Here is a 17,623-nt window from a genome sequence, read left to right on the forward strand (position 1 = left end):
AAGCCAGAGCTAAACAGGGACTGCAGGAGCAAAGCAGAAAGGAGCTGTGACGTCCTGTCAGTGATGTGTCGACTAAAGAAATGGTTCATCCTGGTGTGACCGGGGTGGAGTTTCCTGTCAAGGTCTCAGGCTGAAGCAAGAAAATCCTAGACTCTCCAGAGAAACCAGAGGCTACTGTGGCCCTCAGTTGGCCTCTGTGGTGCCTCCATGGTATATGCTAATTAGGTAACTTCATCATCTGAGCACTTGTCTGCCTCCCAGACCCTGGAGGGAAGGGAAAGCATGAAGCAGAGCCACTATTTCTGTGGAAAAGAAATTCTCAGAATAATAACAAACGAGAAATTTCACAAAAAGCTAAAATAGGTGAGTATGTGTAAAATAAAGAATTCCTACATATCAATAAGAAAAAAACAAAAATTAATCAATGGCCGGCGCTGCGGCTCAATAGGCTAGTCCTACACCTGCGGCGCCGGCACACCGGGTTCTAGTCCCGGTCAGGGTGCCAGATTTTGTCCCGGTTGCTCCTCTTCCTGTCCAGCTCTCTGCTGTGGCCCGGGAGTGCAGTGGAGGATGGCCCAGGTCCTTGGGCCCTGCACCCGCATGGGAAACTGCGGGAAGCACCTGGCTCCTGACTTCGGATCAGTGCGGTGCGCCGGCCGCGGCAGCCATTGGAGGGTGAACCAACGGTGAAGGAAGACCTTTCTCTCTCTCTCTCACTGTCCACTCTGCCTGTCAAAGAAAAAGTAATCAATGGATATGAATGGGCAACTCACAAGTGGAGAACTGATAGCCACTATGTGGAAAGATGTTCTAACTCGAAGTCACAGATCCTATAAGCATACGTTGAACTGGAAGTAAAGAGTATAAGGATAATAATTGTGGGTTAGCTGGTGCCATGTTGGTGGCAGTGTGTTATTGTTGCCTGGAGAGGAAACTCATAGGATGTGCAAGTGGAGGATGTGTGATTTACCCACCACGTGGCACTGCCCTGCACTGCCCTCACACCCTGCACTGTGTTGAGTCCCAAGTTTGAGTCTATCAGTCAAAAGTTGATGAATGTGTTTGTAGGCAGTGAAATGCGTGGGAGCTCAGAGCACTGAAGTGCAGCTGAAAGTCCAGCACTGATAGACCTTGAAGGTGCTGGGCCAGATAGCAGGCTGCAGGCTGACATGTAGAATGACATCTGTGAGACTTGACACTGTGGAACTGCTGTCTTTTATGGTCACACACATGCTTGCCTGGGGCTGATATACATACTCGTTGAGGGGAGGACAGATGGGAGGCTGTACAGGGCTTCAGTCACCCTCTTCTTATTTTGCATAGGAAGTAAAAGGAGCTTAGAAATAGGAAGTAACTGGAGCTTGATGGAGCTTGGCAGATACACAGATTTTTGCTGTGTGCTCTCTAGGTTTCTTTATAATTTTTCACAATAAGAAAACATATCCTGCAGTGAAACAGAGAAATATTGGCACTTGCCAGTTGCTTTGCTAGTGACATGGAAATTGACTCACCCTTCTAAGAAGGCAGCCTGGCTCTTCTGTATTTTACGCAATGAATAGCATCTTAGAAGTGGTTACTTACATGTGTAAGTGAATATGTAATATATATTAGGACATTTGTAAACTGCTGTTACCAGGGGCTAAACACAAAGTAAATGGCTAGCACTGGAGGGACATGCATTAAATGACAGTGTTTTATTACGATAGAGCATTGCATAGTTACTAAATGTAGGTTACAAAACCTGTGTCCATGTACAGTTAATAAGAATTGCAACTGGAGGCAGATGTGTGATGCAGTGGGTAGGACACTGCCTGGGATGCCCGTATCCTGGATTCAAGTCCTGTCTGCTTCCAATTCCAGCTTCCTGATAATGGGCACCTGGGGAGGCAGCAGGTGATGACTGAAGTACATGGGGCCCCACCACCCATGTGGGAGACCCAGATGGAGTTGCAGGCTCAGTTTCAGCTATTGTGGGCATCTAGGGTGTGAACCAGTAGATGAAAGATCTGTGACTGTCTCTATCAGATAAATTAAAAATTAGCTTTTTTAAAAAACAAAATTATAATTGGATTTAGGGTGATTTTTTTAATGTGAGTTTTGTGCTGCTTCTCTCATCCAGGGCCATCCCACTTGCCATTTTCCAAGCAGAGCCCACAGTGAGGAAACACTTTCTCCGGAAATGGCTTAGGAGCTCTTCCCTTCAGGACTTTGATATCCGGACAGTGAGTGCCAGTGTTCTTCCTCTTCTCGGGAATCTGGCAGTGGGTGGGCATGTGGCCAGTGGTTGGGACAAACACATCCCATATTGGAATCCCTGGGTCCTTGCTCCACTTCCAGTTCTAGCTTCTTGCGAATGTGCACCCTGGGAGGCAGCAGATGATGGCTCAAGAAACTGGGTCTTTGCCACTGTTGTAGGAGACCTGGACTGAGTACCTGGCTCCCAGCTTCAGCGCCAGCCAGAAGCCATTGTAGGCATGTGAGGGGTAAACCAGAGGATGAGAATTTGGCTGCCTGTCTGTCTCTCTGCCTCTCAGATGAAAATAGAAAGCTGTTTAATAAATTGAATACAGGTTTTTCGTTTGTTTTGTTTTAAGTTCGGGAGACAAGTTAGACAGTAGAATGTACCTGGTTCAAGTCGCTTTGTTTGGTGTCTTCACTCTGGACTTCCTCCCTCCTAATACATAAAAGGGGAGGAAATCATAACATTTTAGGGGGAAACTGAAGAAGCTGAACATCAGGGAGGCTCTTGGGCTGACTAAGCCAGCAGGGTGCTGGGTCAGCCACCTGCTGCTAGCGGTGCCCCTGGGAGTCACGTGTGTGCTCTGCCTGTTTCTTCTACTCTGAAACAGACACCTTGTTTCAAAAGTAAATAAAACACAAAGTGTTTAGCAATGCTCAGCATCAAGTTTTGATTTGATTTGTTTTGTTTGAAGATTTATTTGAAAGAGAGAGGGAGAGAACTCCATCCACCAGCTCACTCCTCAGATGCCTACAACAGCCAGTGCTAAGCTAGGCCAAAGACAGGAACCATGATCTCTATCCTGGTCTCTCATCAGAGTGGCAGGAACCCAAGCACCTGAGCCATTATCTGTTGCTTCCCAGGATGCATTAGATGGAAAACAAGTGGAGGAGCCAGGAATCAAAAGGCACTCTTACGTGGGATGCAAGTGTGCCAAGTGTCCACTGGACCCTGTGCCCTACAATGCTGCAGGCAGCTACAGCACAAATCATTGCCGCCATAGCTGTTTTCTCATTGCCCTTCCCTGCGTCCTCAGATTCTGGACTGGGACTACTACATCGAGCGGCTGGGAAGTGCCATCCAGAAGATCATCACCATCCCTGCGGCCCTGCAGCAGGTGAAGAACCCAGTGCCGCGTGTCAAACACCCTGACTGGCTGCACAAGAAGCTGCTGGAGAAGACTGATGTCTGCAAGCAGAAGAAGATCAGTGAGCTCTTTGTTCTTGAAGGCAGGAGACAGGTAACGGGGCTCAGTCCAGCAGAGACCATAGTGCTGGGCTGGGCAGAATCCCGAGGCACTCGGGGTGCTAAGTCCTCAAGCCACTGTCTGTAGTTTTGTGAGATATTTAAGTCTATAAAATTATTTTTTAAAAGATTCATTATTTATTTGAAAGTCAGAGTTACATGGAGACAGGGAGAGAAAGAGTCCTTCCGTCTGCTAGTTCACTCCCCAGATGGCTGCAGTGGCCGCAGTAGCCAGCGCTGTCAAGCTGAAGCCAGGAGCCAGGAGCTTCTTCCAGGTCTTTCCCGTGGGTGCAGTGTTGGTCATTGTGAAGGGGTATTATGTACTTACTTGAAAGGCAGAATGACAGGAAGAGAGTGAGAGAGGCAGAGATCTTAGAGTCACAGATTCACCCCCTACGTGGCCACAACAGCCAAGCTGAACCAGAAACTTCATCTGGGTCATCTCCCCACACAGATGACAGGGGCCCATCCATTAGCAGGAAGCAGTACAGTGCGGGATGCCAGTGTCACAAGTGTGGCTTAACCTGCTGTACCCGCCACGATAACGGCTCCTGAGGTTGCATTTCTGTTCCAGGGAGAATGTGTAGATCCAGGGTCCTAGGAAGTCTGTCATTCGGGGCAGGCCAGGTAGTGCTGCCCTAGCAGCAGCTGCCCACTCTCTGGCATCAGCCCCAGTCCAGGCTCACTCTGCTCGCTGTCTCCCATCTTCCTCCACACTCCCTGCTCTCCCACCTGCTCACCCAGTCTCCATGACTCCTGCTGCTCGTCTCCGGGAAGGCAGACAGTGCACTGCCCTGGCTCAGTCTCTGCTGGACACAGGGCGATGCATGGGAAGAGATGGCAGAGCTTCATGAAGAGCTGCTTGCAACGTGGCTTCTTCAGAAGAGACATTTGATGGGAGCCACAGAGAGTGCCAGGAGGTAGACGTCAGATTTTATGACTGATATCAGAAATGACAGCCTGTCACTTTTGTTAGAAATCTGTCCCTCAAAGGCCAGTCACTACATCCCACCCACAGTTGGTGGGGAAGTGGGACTCTCACAGGGTGTGAATGTCAGGAGGTGGGGGCATTGGACCATTTTGGAAGACTATGCGCAGGTGACCTTAGTAATACTTGACCTCAATAATTAGGTGAATACAACATGAAGTATTTTAGATACCAAAACCAAGTAAGTTTGGTAACCTCAAATGTGGAAACACGGAGAAGTAGGAACTCTGCAGTGTGTGGTGGAAGTAACCAGGCAGGGCCAGCGCTGTGGCATAGTGGGTAAAGCTGCCGCCTGCGGTGCAGGCATCCCATATGGGCGCCGATTCGTATCCCGGCTGCTACACTTACAATCCAGCTCTCTGCTATGGTCTGGGAAAGCAGAAGATGGCTCAAGTCCTTGGGCCCCTGCACCCTTGTGGGAAACCCAGAAGAAGCTCCTGGCTCCTCGCTTTGGATCGGCATAGCTCCGGCTATTGTGGCTATCTGGGGAGTGAACCAGCAGATGAAAGACTTCTCTCCCTCCCTCCCTCTCTCCCTCCCTCCCTCCCTCCCTCTCCTCTCTCTGTGTAACTCTGACTTTCAAATAAATAAATAAATCTTTAAAGAAAGTAACCAGGCATCACGTACAAGGTTGCTCTTTGGTGAGTAGGAGCTGTTCGTCTGCAGAGATTCATACATAAGCTGGTTTGTGTGGAGCAGTATCCTCAAGCAGCTGAGAGGAGTGGGCCTGGCAGATACTGAAGGAACAAGGAAGCTGCAGTAGGGTGTGCACCATGTGTTACTATTTATGTGAAGTTGAAGCTGTGGCCTTTGATGTTTGTGGCCATGCAGTAGAAATGTGGGGAATGGAGCTGCTCCTCAGTGCAGGGCTGTGCCTATTATTTACAGTCTTGTATTTCTTACGAAAAGGGGGCATCTAGGGACCAGTGTTGGCACAGAGGGTTAAGCCACTTCCTGCAATGCTGGCATCCTATGTAAGCACCAGTTTGAGTCCCAACTGCTCACCTTCTGATCCGGCTCCCTACTAATGTGTCTGGGAAGGCAACAGATCCTGTCACTCACGTGACAGATCCAATGGAGTTCCAGGCTCCTGGCTTCAGCCTGGCGCAATCCCTACCGTTGCAGCCATTTTGGGAGTGAACCACCAGATAGAAGACCTGTGTGTGTATGCGTGTGTGGGGGTGGGGGTTTCCTCTTATCTCTGTAACTATACCTTTCAAATAAATAAACTTAAAAATTAATGCATAAATGAACATCCCATTTCAGGTGGTGTACTTATGTTGGATTTTTAGAAGTAGAATTTATAGGGACAAGAACTTGAGTTTTTTTTTTTTGTTTTGTTTTTAATTTATTTATTTATTTGAAAGGCAGAGTTAGAGGCAGAGAGAGAGAGAGAGGTATCCCATCTGCTGGTTCACTCCCCAAATGGCTGCAATGGCCAGAGCTGGGCCGAGCCGAAGCCAGGAGCTTCCTTCAGGTCTCCCACGTAGGTGCAGGGGCCCAAGCACTTGGGCCTTCTTCTACTGCTTTCCCAGGCCAAAGAGGAGAGCTGGATTGGAAGTGGAGCAGCTGAGTCGCGAACAGGTGCCCATATGGGATGCCAGCACTGCAGGCAACAAACAGCTTTACCCACTAACCTCAGTGCCGACCCCAAGAACCTGAGTTTTAAGGCTCAGTTGTGTCTTTCTAGGTTATAACAGCACAGGTTCCTGAAGGCAGTCCGAGGCCGGATGCTCCTGACATGGAGGACTTTGGCCTCCCAAAACTGCCCCCTTCAGCTGTCCCTGTTGCCACCAAGAGGAAGCGAATCCTGTGGGAGAGCCAGGAGGAGTCCCAGGACCTTGCGCTGACTGTGCCCTGGCAGGAGGTCCTGGGGCAGCCACCTGCACTTGGAACCACCCAGGTAAGAAGCTGGGAGGCTGGGGTGGGGTGGAAGGTAGTGGTCTCTCTCCCAGGAACCCTCGAAATGGGTCCTGAGCCCTGGAGACGTTGTCAAAGAGCACTGGGCAGTGGCAGAGGCTCAGAGAGCTCCTGTTGCACCACGTACCATCCTTGTGTTCCTCTGTCTGTCCAGGAGGAGTGGCTGGTCTGGCTCCGCTTCCACAAGAAGAAGTGGCAGCTGCAGGCCCGGCAGCGCGTGGCCCGCAGGAAGAGGCGGCGTTCAGAGCTGGAGGAGGGTGCTTCGAGGCTCACAGCCGTTCGAGACAGGCCTGCGACAGGGCTGGGGAGCTTCCTGCGAAGAACTGCCCGCAGTGTTCTGGACCTTCCATGGCAGATTGTGCAGGTGGGACACCCTGAGGGCAGCGCCGGGGGGTGGGGTGAGGAGGCGAGCTGGCACTTAGCTTCCTGCCCTTCTGCCCACCTGGGAGTCCTGAGCGCTTGTGCTCGAGACGGTGCTGATGTGCCATGTGTTCTGCGTTTCTTCCAGATCAGTGAGACCAGCCAGGCTGGCCTGTTCAGGCTGTGGGCTGTCATTGGCAGTGACTTGCACTGCATCAAGCTGAGCATTCCTCGTGTGTTCTACGTGAACCAGCGAGTGGCCAAAGTGGAGGAGGGGCCTTCATATCGAAAGGTAGGGAGGGCGTGGGTGTCGTAAGTCGCTGTAGTCCCCTGCCTGCAGCCCCTGAGCTGGCCTCTGCAGACCGAGAGTTGGCCTGGAGGGCAGGCTTTGTAGACCCAAAGGCGGTGTTGTACAGCCTTGAGCCTCCGTCTCCTGAGGATCGTGGTGGGTTTTTGTGAGAATTGTTTGGAAATGATGTCCTGAGCACTGGGCACAGGGCCTGGGCTGGGGTGAGTGCCCAGATGTGGGCGCTGCTGGTGTTGTCCTAAGGAGCTGGTGCACCTGTCTGATGTCATGCAGCTGGGAGTGGACTGGGTAGACACGTGGAAGCTACAGACTGTCTTCATAAGCCCTTTTGTGGGGATATAAATAAATTTCTCTGTGGCTTTGCCAGGCTTCTTCCATAAAACAGGGTATTTTCTTTTTCTTTCTTTCTTTTTTTTAATATTTATTTATTTATTTGAAAGGTGGAATTACAAGAGACAGAGAGAGAGATGTCTTCCATCCACTGGTTCACTCCCCAGATGGCCACAACGGCAGAGCCAGGCCGATCCAAAGCCAGGAGCCAGGAGCTTCTCTTTCTTGCAGATGGCCACAATGACTTGGGCTGGGCCAGGCCAAAGCCAAGAGCTTCTTCTGGGTTTCCCACGAGGGTGCAGGAGCCCAAGTACTTGGACTGCCCTCTGCTTCTTTCCCAGGCACATTAGCAGGGAGATGGATCAAGAGTGGAGCAGCCACAGCTCAGACCGGCACCCGTATGGTATGTCGGTGCTGTAGGCCATGGCTTAACCTGCTGCACCACAATGAGGGCCCCAAGTGCAGGTTTTAAATGTGCGGTTCCATTGGTTTTGATGGAGAAATAAGCTTATGTCTCCCACACTCTGTCGGCTCAGAGCGCTCTTTTCCCCCTCCCTCCATTCAAGCAGTGGTCTGACATCTGTGCTCCTAACTGAGATGTGCATGGCTTCCTAGAACTGCAGTTAGTAGAATCCCAGAGTGGAATCTTTGGGCAGTCAGCATGTTTTTGAGCTCACGTGGTCCCAAATGGCACTGCAGGATCCCTGCAAGCTGGCCCCTGACTCCTTGACATGCTTCTGACAGTCCAGCACTCCTTGGATTTTGGCCACTGAGATGTCCCAGGCTAGGTTCATGGAAAAATGGAATCAAGAGATAAGTTTATATTGGTGAAAAAACTTTTGTAACCCATGTGTAATATTTTCATAATACACGTTTTCCATTAACTTTTTGAAGACCTTGCGTGCTTTGCCTTCCACAGACATGGAATTTGCCATTCGTCAGGGACGTCTCTGCCAAGGGCAGAGCACAAGGGTGTTGCTTAGCTTCAGTTCCTTCAGAAGACAGGGCCAGGAAGCATCTATAAAAATCATAGTGTGGGGCCTGCACTGTGGCATAGCGGGTAAAGCCACAACCTGCAGTGCTGGCATCCCATCTGGGCACCGGTTCAAGTCCTGGCTGCTCCTCTTCCAATCCAGCTCTCTGCTATGGCCTGGGAAAGCAGTAGAAGATGGCCCAAGTCCTTGGGCCTCTGTGCCCACCTGAAAGACCTGGAAGAAGCTCCTGGCTCCTGGCTTTGGCCCCAGGCCAGAGGCTTTCTCTCTCCCTCCCCTTCTCTGTGTTTATGCTTTTCAAATAAATAAATAAATCTTCAAAAAATACTAAAATAAGAAAATAGAAAATAAAATTGTGGGGGCTGGCACCATGATGTAGTGGGTAACGCTGCGGCCTGCGATGCTGGCATCCCTTATGGTCGCCAGTTCAGGTCCCAGCTGCTCCACTTCCAATCCAATTCTCTGCTATGGCCTGGGAAATCAGTGGAAGATGACCTAAGTCCTTGAGCCCCTGCACCCTCATGGGAGGGTCATGGGAGACCCGGAAGAGGCTTCTGGCTCCTGGCTTCAGATTGGCATAGCTCTGGCCATTGCAACCATCTGAGGAGTAAACCAGCAGATGGAAAACTCTCTGTCTTTCTCTGCTCTCTGTAACTCTGCCTTTCAAGTAAATAAATAAATCTTTGGGGAAAAAATTGTGTCATGGGGTCAGGTATTATGGCACAGTGGTTAACATTCCACTTGGAATGCCCCCATCCCATATCGGAGTGCCTGGCTTCAAGTTCCTGTTCCACTTCCAATCCAGCTTCCTGCTAAAATGCTCCCTGGGGTGGGGATGGGGGCAGCAGGTGATAGCTCAAGTATTTGGGTCCTTGCCGACCACATGGGTGACCTGGATGGAGTTCTGGGCTCTTTGCTTCAGTGTGGCCCAGTGAGCATTTGGGGAGTGAACCAATAGTTGAGAGGTAGTCTGTCTGTCTGTCTGTCTCTCTCTCTCTCTCTCTCTGCCACTCAAGTAAATAAGAATAAATAAAATAATAAAAACTATAAAACTGTCCAGAGGTTTTAGCTGAGAGCTGGCCTGCAATGGACAGTGGAATTGCTGTGGGCAGCGGAATGCCTGTAGACAAGGCATTTACCTGTACACAATACACCACTCAAGCTGTGTAATGAGGTCAGATCACTGCACTGTCACCAGGTGAATCGAGTCCTTCCTCGTTCCAACGTGGTCTATAATCTCTATGAGTATTCGGTGCCAGAGGGGCTGTACCAGGAACACATCAACGAGATCAATACCGAGCTGTCAGCACCAGATATCGAGGGTGTATACGAGACTCAGGTAACTTTCCCCAGCCACACTCTACACTGAGGCAGGAGAAGAGAAACCCACATGAGGGATGGGCTGGGTGGCTCCACCCCATAGGTAATCTGCCAGGAGTGACCTGTGGGAGGGGACTGTGCCAAGAAGACACAGCCTCCTGTCCCAGGACCAGCCGGCAGTGTCACAGGCCTTCCCCCAGTCAGCCTGTGCTGCTGTCCGCCCACCTCTTTTAGGTCCCGTTGTTGTTCCGGGCCATTGTGCAGCTGGGCTGTGTGTGTGTAGTCAACAGACAACTGGTGAGGCACCTTTCAGGCCGGGAAGCTGAAACCTTTGCCCTCGAGCAGCTGGAGATGCGTTCCCTGGCCCAGTTCAGCTACCTGGAGCCAGGTATGGCCCACTGCAGCTGCCCCATTGTGAGATTGCCTCAGGGCCCTCAGGTGACCAGCCGCCTTCCTTCCGTAGGGAGCATCCGCCACATCTACCTGTACCACCGCTCGCAGGGCCACAAGGCGCTCTTTGGGATCTTCATCCCCTCACAGCGCAGAGCGTCTGTGTTTGTGCTGGACACAGTGAGTGGCCCAGGGGCTGCAGGAGTGCAAGGGTTGGGGCAGGGTCTGGGGAAGGAGGATGCGTCCTCCTAGCAGGCTGCCCAGCTCTCCTGGCCTTGTTCCCAAGGCATTTTCCCGTGAGTCCCTGTTGTCATTGAATTAGGAATGGAATGGCAAAGGTGGGAAATCACCCCTGCTTCATCCTGAATGGGGCGGGAGCTTCACAGCTGGCGTTCCTCCAGGTGCGCAGCAACCAGATGCCAAATCTCAGTGCCCTGTATTCAGCGGAGCACAGCCTCATGCTGGAGAAGGTGGGCCCTGAGCTCCTGCCGCCCCCTAAACACACCTTTGAGGTGCGCGCTGAAACCGACTCGAAGACCATCTGCAGAGCTGTTCAGCGCTTCCTGCTTGCCTACAAGGTGAGAGCGTTGGGGTCCTTCTGCCTCAGGACAACACATCCCCAGGGCTGGATCCACCCAGGTCCTCTCTTCCCTTTGGCCCCTTCCCAGGAGGAGCGCCGAGGGCCCACCCTGGTGGCCATCCAGTCTAGCTGGGAGCTAAGGCGGCTGGCAGGTGAGATTCCCATCTTGGAGGAATTCCCACTGGTACCTGTCCACGTGGCTGACAAGATCAGCTATGGAGTCCTGGACTGGCAGCGCCATGGCGCCCGGCGAATGATCCGACACTACCTCAACCTAGACACCTGTCTGTCGCAGGCCTTTGAGATGAGCAGGTGAGCTCAGAGACCAGGCACCAGGCTTGTCTAGCCCTGGTCAGCCCCATTGTGGCGGGTGAGTGGTTTTTGGGTAGGGCAAGCCTGAGCAGTCTGTGGCATGTGGGCCAGGCTGACCATGTGCCCCTGCCTAGGTACTTCCACATTCCCATCGGGAATCTGCCAGAGGACATCTCCACCTTTGGCTCTGACCTCTTCTTTGCCCGCCACCTCCAGCGCCACAACCACCTGCTCTGGCTGTCTCCTACAGCCCGTCCTGACCTGGGCGGGAAGGAGGCTGACGACAGCCGCCTCGTTATGGAGTTCGATGATCAAGCCACTGTGGAGATCAACAGCTCGGGCTGCTACTCCACAGGTGAGTGTGCAGTGGAGGGCGAGGCACAGAGCCTTAGCTGGTGTTTCTGTCATTTAGTGACATTCTCTTGAGGCAAGAGCAGCCGGGGACTGGCTTAGCTCAATTTGTGGGTCAAAACCTGAGGCTGCTGGGGTTCTGGAATCAGAGCCAGGGCCCTTGGGGAGCCAGGAGGCCAGCCCACTTGGGGAATGAGTGCCTTCCCCTGACCCCCCTTGGTCGTACTAACTGTTCTTGGGGTACTATTGGCTGGGATCAAGACCCGGGAGGTGGTCCGCTGGGGGTGGCCCAGGCGTATGGATGAAGTGTCTCCCTTGCAGTGTGTTGGAGCTGGGCATGGGAGGTGGTCCGCTGGGGGTGGCCCAGGCGTATGGATGAAGTGTGTCCTTGCAGTATGTGTGGAGCTGGGCATGGGAGGTGGTCCGCTGGGGGTGGCCCAGGCGTATGGATGAAGTGTCTCCCTTGCAGTATGTGTAGAGATGGACATGGGAGGTGGTCCGCTGGGGGTGGCCCAGGCGTATGGATGAAGTGTGTCCCTTGCAGTGTGTGTGGAGCTGGGCATGGGAGGTGGTCCGCTGGAGGTGGCCCAGGCGTATGGATGAAGTGTCTCCCTTGCAGTATGTGTGGAGCTGGGCATGGGAGGTGGTCCGCTGGGGGTGGCCCAGGCGTATGGATGAAGTGTGTCCTTGCAGTATGTGTGGAGCTGGGCATGGGAGGTGGTCCGCTGGGGGTGGCCCAGGCGTATGGATGAAGTGTCTCCCTTGCAGTATGTGTAGAGATGGACATGGGAGGTGGTCCGCTGGGGGTGGCCCAGGCGTATGGATGAAGTGTGTCCCTTGCAGTGTGTGTGGAGCTGGGCATGGGAGGTGGTCCGCTGGGGGTGGCCCAGGCGTATGGATGAAGTGTCTCCCTTGCAGTATGTGTGGAGCTGGGCATGGGAGGTGGTCCGCTGGGGGTGGCCCAGGCGTATGGATGAAGTGTGTCCTTGCAGTATGTGTGGAGCTGGGCATGGGAGGTGGTCCGCTGGGGGTGGCCCAGGCGTACGGATGAAGTGTGTCCCTTGTAGTGTGTGTGGAGCTGGACATGGGAGGTGGTCCTCTGGAGGTGGCCCAGGCGTATGGATGAAGTGTCTCCCTTGCAGTATGTGTGGAGCTGGACATGGGAGGTGGTCCGCTGGGGGTGGCCCAGGCGTATGGATGAAGTGTCTCCCTTGCAGTATGTGTGGAGCTGGACGTGCAGAACCTGGCCGTCAACACCATCCTTCAGTCTCACCACGTCAACGACATGGAGGGGGCCGACAGCCTGGGTGTCAGCTTCGACACGGTCCCCCAGGCCTCCTTGGAGGAAATGGTCACGGGCAATCAGGCCACCAGCACCCCAGCCAGCTACGACGAGACAACTCTCCGGCCCAGCACGTTCAGGTGCTGCCCAAGCCCTCTTGTTCTCTCCAGCACCTCCCTGGAAGGCACGGGAAACAGTCCTGTTCCTGCTGTTGTTTCAGAAGCTGTATCCCAAAATGGTCACTACAGCCTGAAACTGCCACCCGGCCAGGTTTTGCCCCTTTAGTCCGTTGTTTTTGTGGCCCTACACTTGTGTCCTTCCTAGTTACAGGTAAAATCAGTCTAGGTACCACCTCTGGCCATCCGACGACCAGCAGTGTAACCCATGGTTACTCCATGGTGTGGCCAGAGGTGTGTTCTCAGGCTCTCTAGTGAGTTGAGCTTGTGTCAGTACCTGCTGCTTGGGGCGTAGCCAGGGGTGATCTGCTGACACTAATGGCGGTGTGAGCGGTGGAATTTACGGGGAATGCTGGACACACTCACGCTCGGTCCCCACAGCAGCCCTGCCAGTGGTGCCGTGATGACCCATTTTAGAGATGAGGAAACTGATGTCTGAGGGGCTAACGTGGTTGTGATCATGCCTCAGTTGAGAGTGGAGGTTGGCATTCACTCAAGTCTGTGAGTCTAGAACATTCCTCAGTCATTGCTCTTCAAAAGGAGGGAGGAGACTCATCAGAGCCTGGGTGTTCAACCAGGCAGGGAGGTGGTCGGGGCCAGCAGCGAGGTCTTGGCATAAGAGCAGGTAGTTCAGGGTGGCACAGTGGCATAGCGGGTAAAGCTGCTGCCTGCGGTGCTGGCATCTCATATGGGTGCTGGTTCTAGTCCCGGCTGCTCCACTTCTGATCCAGCTCTCTGCTGTGGCCTGGGAAAGCAGTGGAAGATGGCCCACGTCCTCACCTGTGCAGGAGACCCAGAAGATGCTCCTGGCTCCTGGCTTCTGGCTTCAGATTGGCCTATTTCTGGCCATTGTTGCCATTTGGGGAGTAAAACAGTGTAGGAAAGACCTCTCTCTCTGCCTCTGTAACTCTTGGGGGGGGGGGGGGGGGGACACGTAGTTCAGTGCTGAAAGGTAGAGTGAGTCCGGAGTGGAGTGTATGGCAAAATGAGGAAAGGGACTTCCTAGTATGGGGAGGTGTCCTCCCAAGCGATTTAACCAGGGTGTTTATGAAGAAAGTTTTAGGGATGTAGCTCTGGCCTCTGTGTTCTCATGGTTGTGCTGGTGGTCCCAGTAAGGTTCCCAGCTCTCCACCAAGGAGCAGTGTGAGGCAGTAAACTGGGCTACAGTTCCAGGACACCCAGCAGCTCTGCCTGATGAGAGATGCAGGGCCTTGGATATGGGTGTCTGCGTGTGCCTTTTTTTTTTTTAAGAAGTCTCCATTTTTTTTATTTTTATTTAAGAGACAGAATTACAAAGAGAGGGAAAGACAGAGGTCTTCCACGCTGGTTCACTCCCCAAATGGCCTCAATGGCCAGAGCTGGACTAGGCTAAAGCCAGGAGTTTCATCCGGAACTCCCACATGGATGCAGAGCACTTGGACCATCCTCTTCTGCTTCCCAGGCGCATTAGCAGAGAGCTGGATTGGAAGTGGGGCAGCCGAGACTCAAATAGGTGCCCATGTGGATGCCCGTGTGGCAGGCAGAAGCTTAACATTCTACACCGTACTGCCAGCCCCCTACATGTGCCTTTCACAGGATGTTTTCACCTGGTGGGTGGCCTAAGGCCCAGTCATCTGACTTGAGACCAGAGTTCCCTCAAATAGGGAATTTGGTTGTACTGGGAGATGAACCTTGTGCTTTTGTGGGGCCCGTGTCCAGTGTGTGCTGCATGGCTGCTCTTGTGTTCCTGATACTCTGGAGAGAATATTCTGGATTCTTCAGAGGGAGGCATGTTCAGTAGCCCACTGCAACAGGAAACAGGTCCAAAGATCTTTACTTAGAGATCCATGGCAGGGAAGGCAGTTCTCCTCGGTCCCTGGGTCACACAAGACAGGAATGAAGAAGGAGCGGGGAGGTACAGCTGGCAGGCTGAGGGAATGGTGGGGCCCAGTCTGTAAAATGGGTGAGGGGCTGCTCGGTCCTCCTGAGGGTTTGGGTGCCATGTTCCTCACTGTGCACCTCGCCTTGTGCTTCACCCACAGGGCAAGAGTGCCCAGCATGCATTGAACTTTTAGGGAGTTGCGTTGAGGCCCAAGCTAATTTGGGGGTGAAGGGATGGGATTTGGGGGGCAGTGAGGAGGGAGACAGCATGGCAGCTGTTGGGCTAGTGGAGATTCCTCCTGCCTCCCTTTCAGGATTCTGAAGAGCATGGTGGTGGGCTGGGTCAAGGAGATCACACAGTACCACAACGTCTACGCCGACAACCAGGTGATGCACTTTTACCGCTGGATCCGGTCGCCGTCCTCCCTGCTCCATGACCCTGCCCTGCACCGGACACTGCACAACATGATGAAGAAACTCTTCCTGCAGTGAGTGTGCCTTCCCCTGTGCTGAGTGGATCTCCCCTGGATTCATGGCGCCTGGCGGTTGAGAGGACCCGGGGAGAACTTTGCTTCCACTGTTGCTTTGCCTATGCATCCTTTCAGAGTGAGGCCATACATCATGGTTTTGTCCTTTTCTGCACAAGTCATGGAACAGTATTGTCATGCACCTTGCTTGTTGTAGTTAATAGAATATCTTGGGAGCTGTTTCTGCCTGTTCCACAATAATGGACATTTAGGCTGTGTCTGGCCTTGTGCTCTTGGAAATAACACATCAGCAAATGGCTTTGCGCAGAGGGTCATGTGAGTGTAGAAGTATCACGGTTACCGGATTGATGGATATGGTGATGCAGCAGACCAGGGCTAGTTTGAGCACAGAGGCTTGTCACTGTCCCCACCCCAGCCTCACATGGCTCACTGCCCACCTGGTGGAAAGAGCCAATTTACTCTTCCTGTCCTTGACCCATTTTTCTGTAGTTTTGTTGGTTTTTCTCTGGTTAAAAATTGAATGAAAAGTAGACCGGCGCCGTGGCTTAACAGGCTAATCCTCCGCCTTGCGGTGCCGGCACATCGGGTTCTAGTCCCGGTTGGGGCGCCGGATTCTATCCCGGTTGCCCCTCTTCCAGGCCAGCTCTCTGCTATGGCCCGGGAAGGCAGTGGAGGATGGCCCAAGTCCTTGGGCCCTGCACCTGCATGGGAGACCAGGAGAAGCACCTGGCTCCTGGCTTCGGATCAGCGCAATGCGCCGGCCGCAGCGGCCATTGGAGGGTGAACCAGCGGCAAAAAGGAAGACCCTTCTCTCTGTCTCTCTCTCTCACTATCCACTCTGCCTCTCAAAAAAAAAAAAAAAAAAAATTGAATGAAAAGTACCCATCTTTCTGTGGTAAAAACTTGCATTTTTTCTTCTCAGTTTTTTATTACCCTTTTGCCTTCATTTATAATTTTTTTAAGACAAGTCTACCTTGTTTTTGTTTTGTTTTATTAGATTTGTTATTTATTTTGAAAAGCAGAGAGAGATAAGGAGAGACAGAGATCTTCCATCTGCTGGTTCACTGCCCAAATGGCTTGAACAGCAGGTGTGGGCCAGGCTGAAGCCAGGCGATCCATCCTAGTCTCACATGGGTGACAGGGGCCCACATAATTGGACAGGAAGCTGAGTCAGAAGCAGAGCAGCCAGGGCTCCAGCTGGCACCCCAGTGTGGGATCCCAGTGTCACAAGCAACGGCCTAACCTGCTGCTCTACAACATCAGCCCTCATGGTGGTTTTTTGCCACATAGAAAGCTTTGTTTTTCTTTGCCACTAGTGGTTTCTAGCTGTATTTGGGAGGTTTTTCTACTTAGGAATCATTGGATTTTTTTTTTCTCCCGGCGTTCTCTGGCTTCATGTACATTGTGGCACCTCCATGCTCCACAGGCTCGTCGCTGAGTTCAAGCGCCTGGGGTCCTCAGTCGTCTATGCCAACTTCAACCGCATCATCCTCTGCACAAAAAAGCGCCGGATTGAAGATGCTGTTGCCTACGTGGAGTACATCACCAACAGGTGGCGTGAGGGGCACCCTGGCAGCGCAGCCTGCCCTGACTCTGGAGGGACGCCAGCGTCCCAGGGCTAGACCGGGGAGGCCTTAGGAGCACAGCATGTATCAAGGACAGCGCAACAGCAGCATAAGAGCGTGACTACCGCTACCCAAGCGTGGCAGCGAGTTGCAGACATGCAGATGTGTTGCTCAGCTCGGAAGGTTTGGGGGGCACTGCCTTGGGTGAGAGGGTTCCGTCAAATGTCCGTGTACACCGTTTGCTGGGCACCGACAACAGCAGTGCAGGACGGTTTTGATTTCAGGGTGCTCGGTCTATGTAAAGCTTGCAGCTACAATAGCTGGGTATTGTGGTTTTGACTTTTATACAGCAGGTACTGCCTGCTTCCCCAAGCCATGTTCCTGAGACTTCTTCTTGGGCTTGGCCGTGCTCATCGTACACCAGATACTCTCATTTGTGAATAGAAGGCAAAGCAACGGCAGAATTTCTTTTCCTTTTGTACAGTTTGTAACGGGAAGTTCACACACCCAAGGTGCATTTACACTGAACATGAATGAAGCCCTTTTCTAAGAGAGAAATTAGGAATTCTTTTTATTAAAGATTTTATTTATTCACTTGAGAGGTAGAGTTACAGACAGAGGGAGAGACAGAAAGGTCTTCCATCTGCTGGTTTATTCACCAAATGGCCGCAACGGCTGGAGCAGGGCCGATCTGAAGCCAGAGCCAGGAGCTTCCAGGTCTCCCACATGGGTGCAGAGGCCCAAGCACTTGTGCTGTCCTCTTAGGACACAGGCCACAACAGAAAGCTGGATCAGAAGAGGAGTAACCGGGACATGAACCGTTGCCCATCTGGAACGCCAGCACTGCCAGCAGAGGCTCGGCCCACCACACCACAGCATCAGCCCCTAAGAGGGAAATCTCTAATGGAGGCACAGAGA

General features: G+C 52.6%; 1 protein-coding gene across 1 annotated transcript in view; it reads left to right on the plus strand.

Annotated features, from left to right (window-relative positions):
- POLE (DNA polymerase epsilon, catalytic subunit) overlaps window positions 1–17,623 on the plus strand; it is a 61,995-nt gene that overhangs the window by 34,013 nt on the left and 10,359 nt on the right. The window contains exons 27-40 of the mRNA XM_062182534.1: window positions 2,120–2,222; window positions 3,276–3,479; window positions 6,163–6,375; window positions 6,547–6,756; window positions 6,901–7,044; window positions 9,580–9,720; window positions 9,936–10,089; window positions 10,165–10,271; window positions 10,493–10,669; window positions 10,760–10,983; window positions 11,118–11,338; window positions 12,552–12,756; window positions 14,967–15,140; window positions 16,567–16,692. Coding sequence (XP_062038518.1) covers window positions 2,120–2,222; window positions 3,276–3,479; window positions 6,163–6,375; window positions 6,547–6,756; window positions 6,901–7,044; window positions 9,580–9,720; window positions 9,936–10,089; window positions 10,165–10,271; window positions 10,493–10,669; window positions 10,760–10,983; window positions 11,118–11,338; window positions 12,552–12,756; window positions 14,967–15,140; window positions 16,567–16,692 — 2,403 coding nt within the window. The remainder of the gene's footprint in view (window positions 1–2,119; window positions 2,223–3,275; window positions 3,480–6,162; window positions 6,376–6,546; window positions 6,757–6,900; window positions 7,045–9,579; window positions 9,721–9,935; window positions 10,090–10,164; window positions 10,272–10,492; window positions 10,670–10,759; window positions 10,984–11,117; window positions 11,339–12,551; window positions 12,757–14,966; window positions 15,141–16,566; window positions 16,693–17,623) is intronic.

This window comes from Lepus europaeus, chromosome 23 (assembly GCF_033115175.1).
Source record: "Lepus europaeus isolate LE1 chromosome 23, mLepTim1.pri, whole genome shotgun sequence".
NCBI classification, from domain to species: domain Eukaryota; kingdom Metazoa; phylum Chordata; class Mammalia; order Lagomorpha; family Leporidae; genus Lepus; species Lepus europaeus.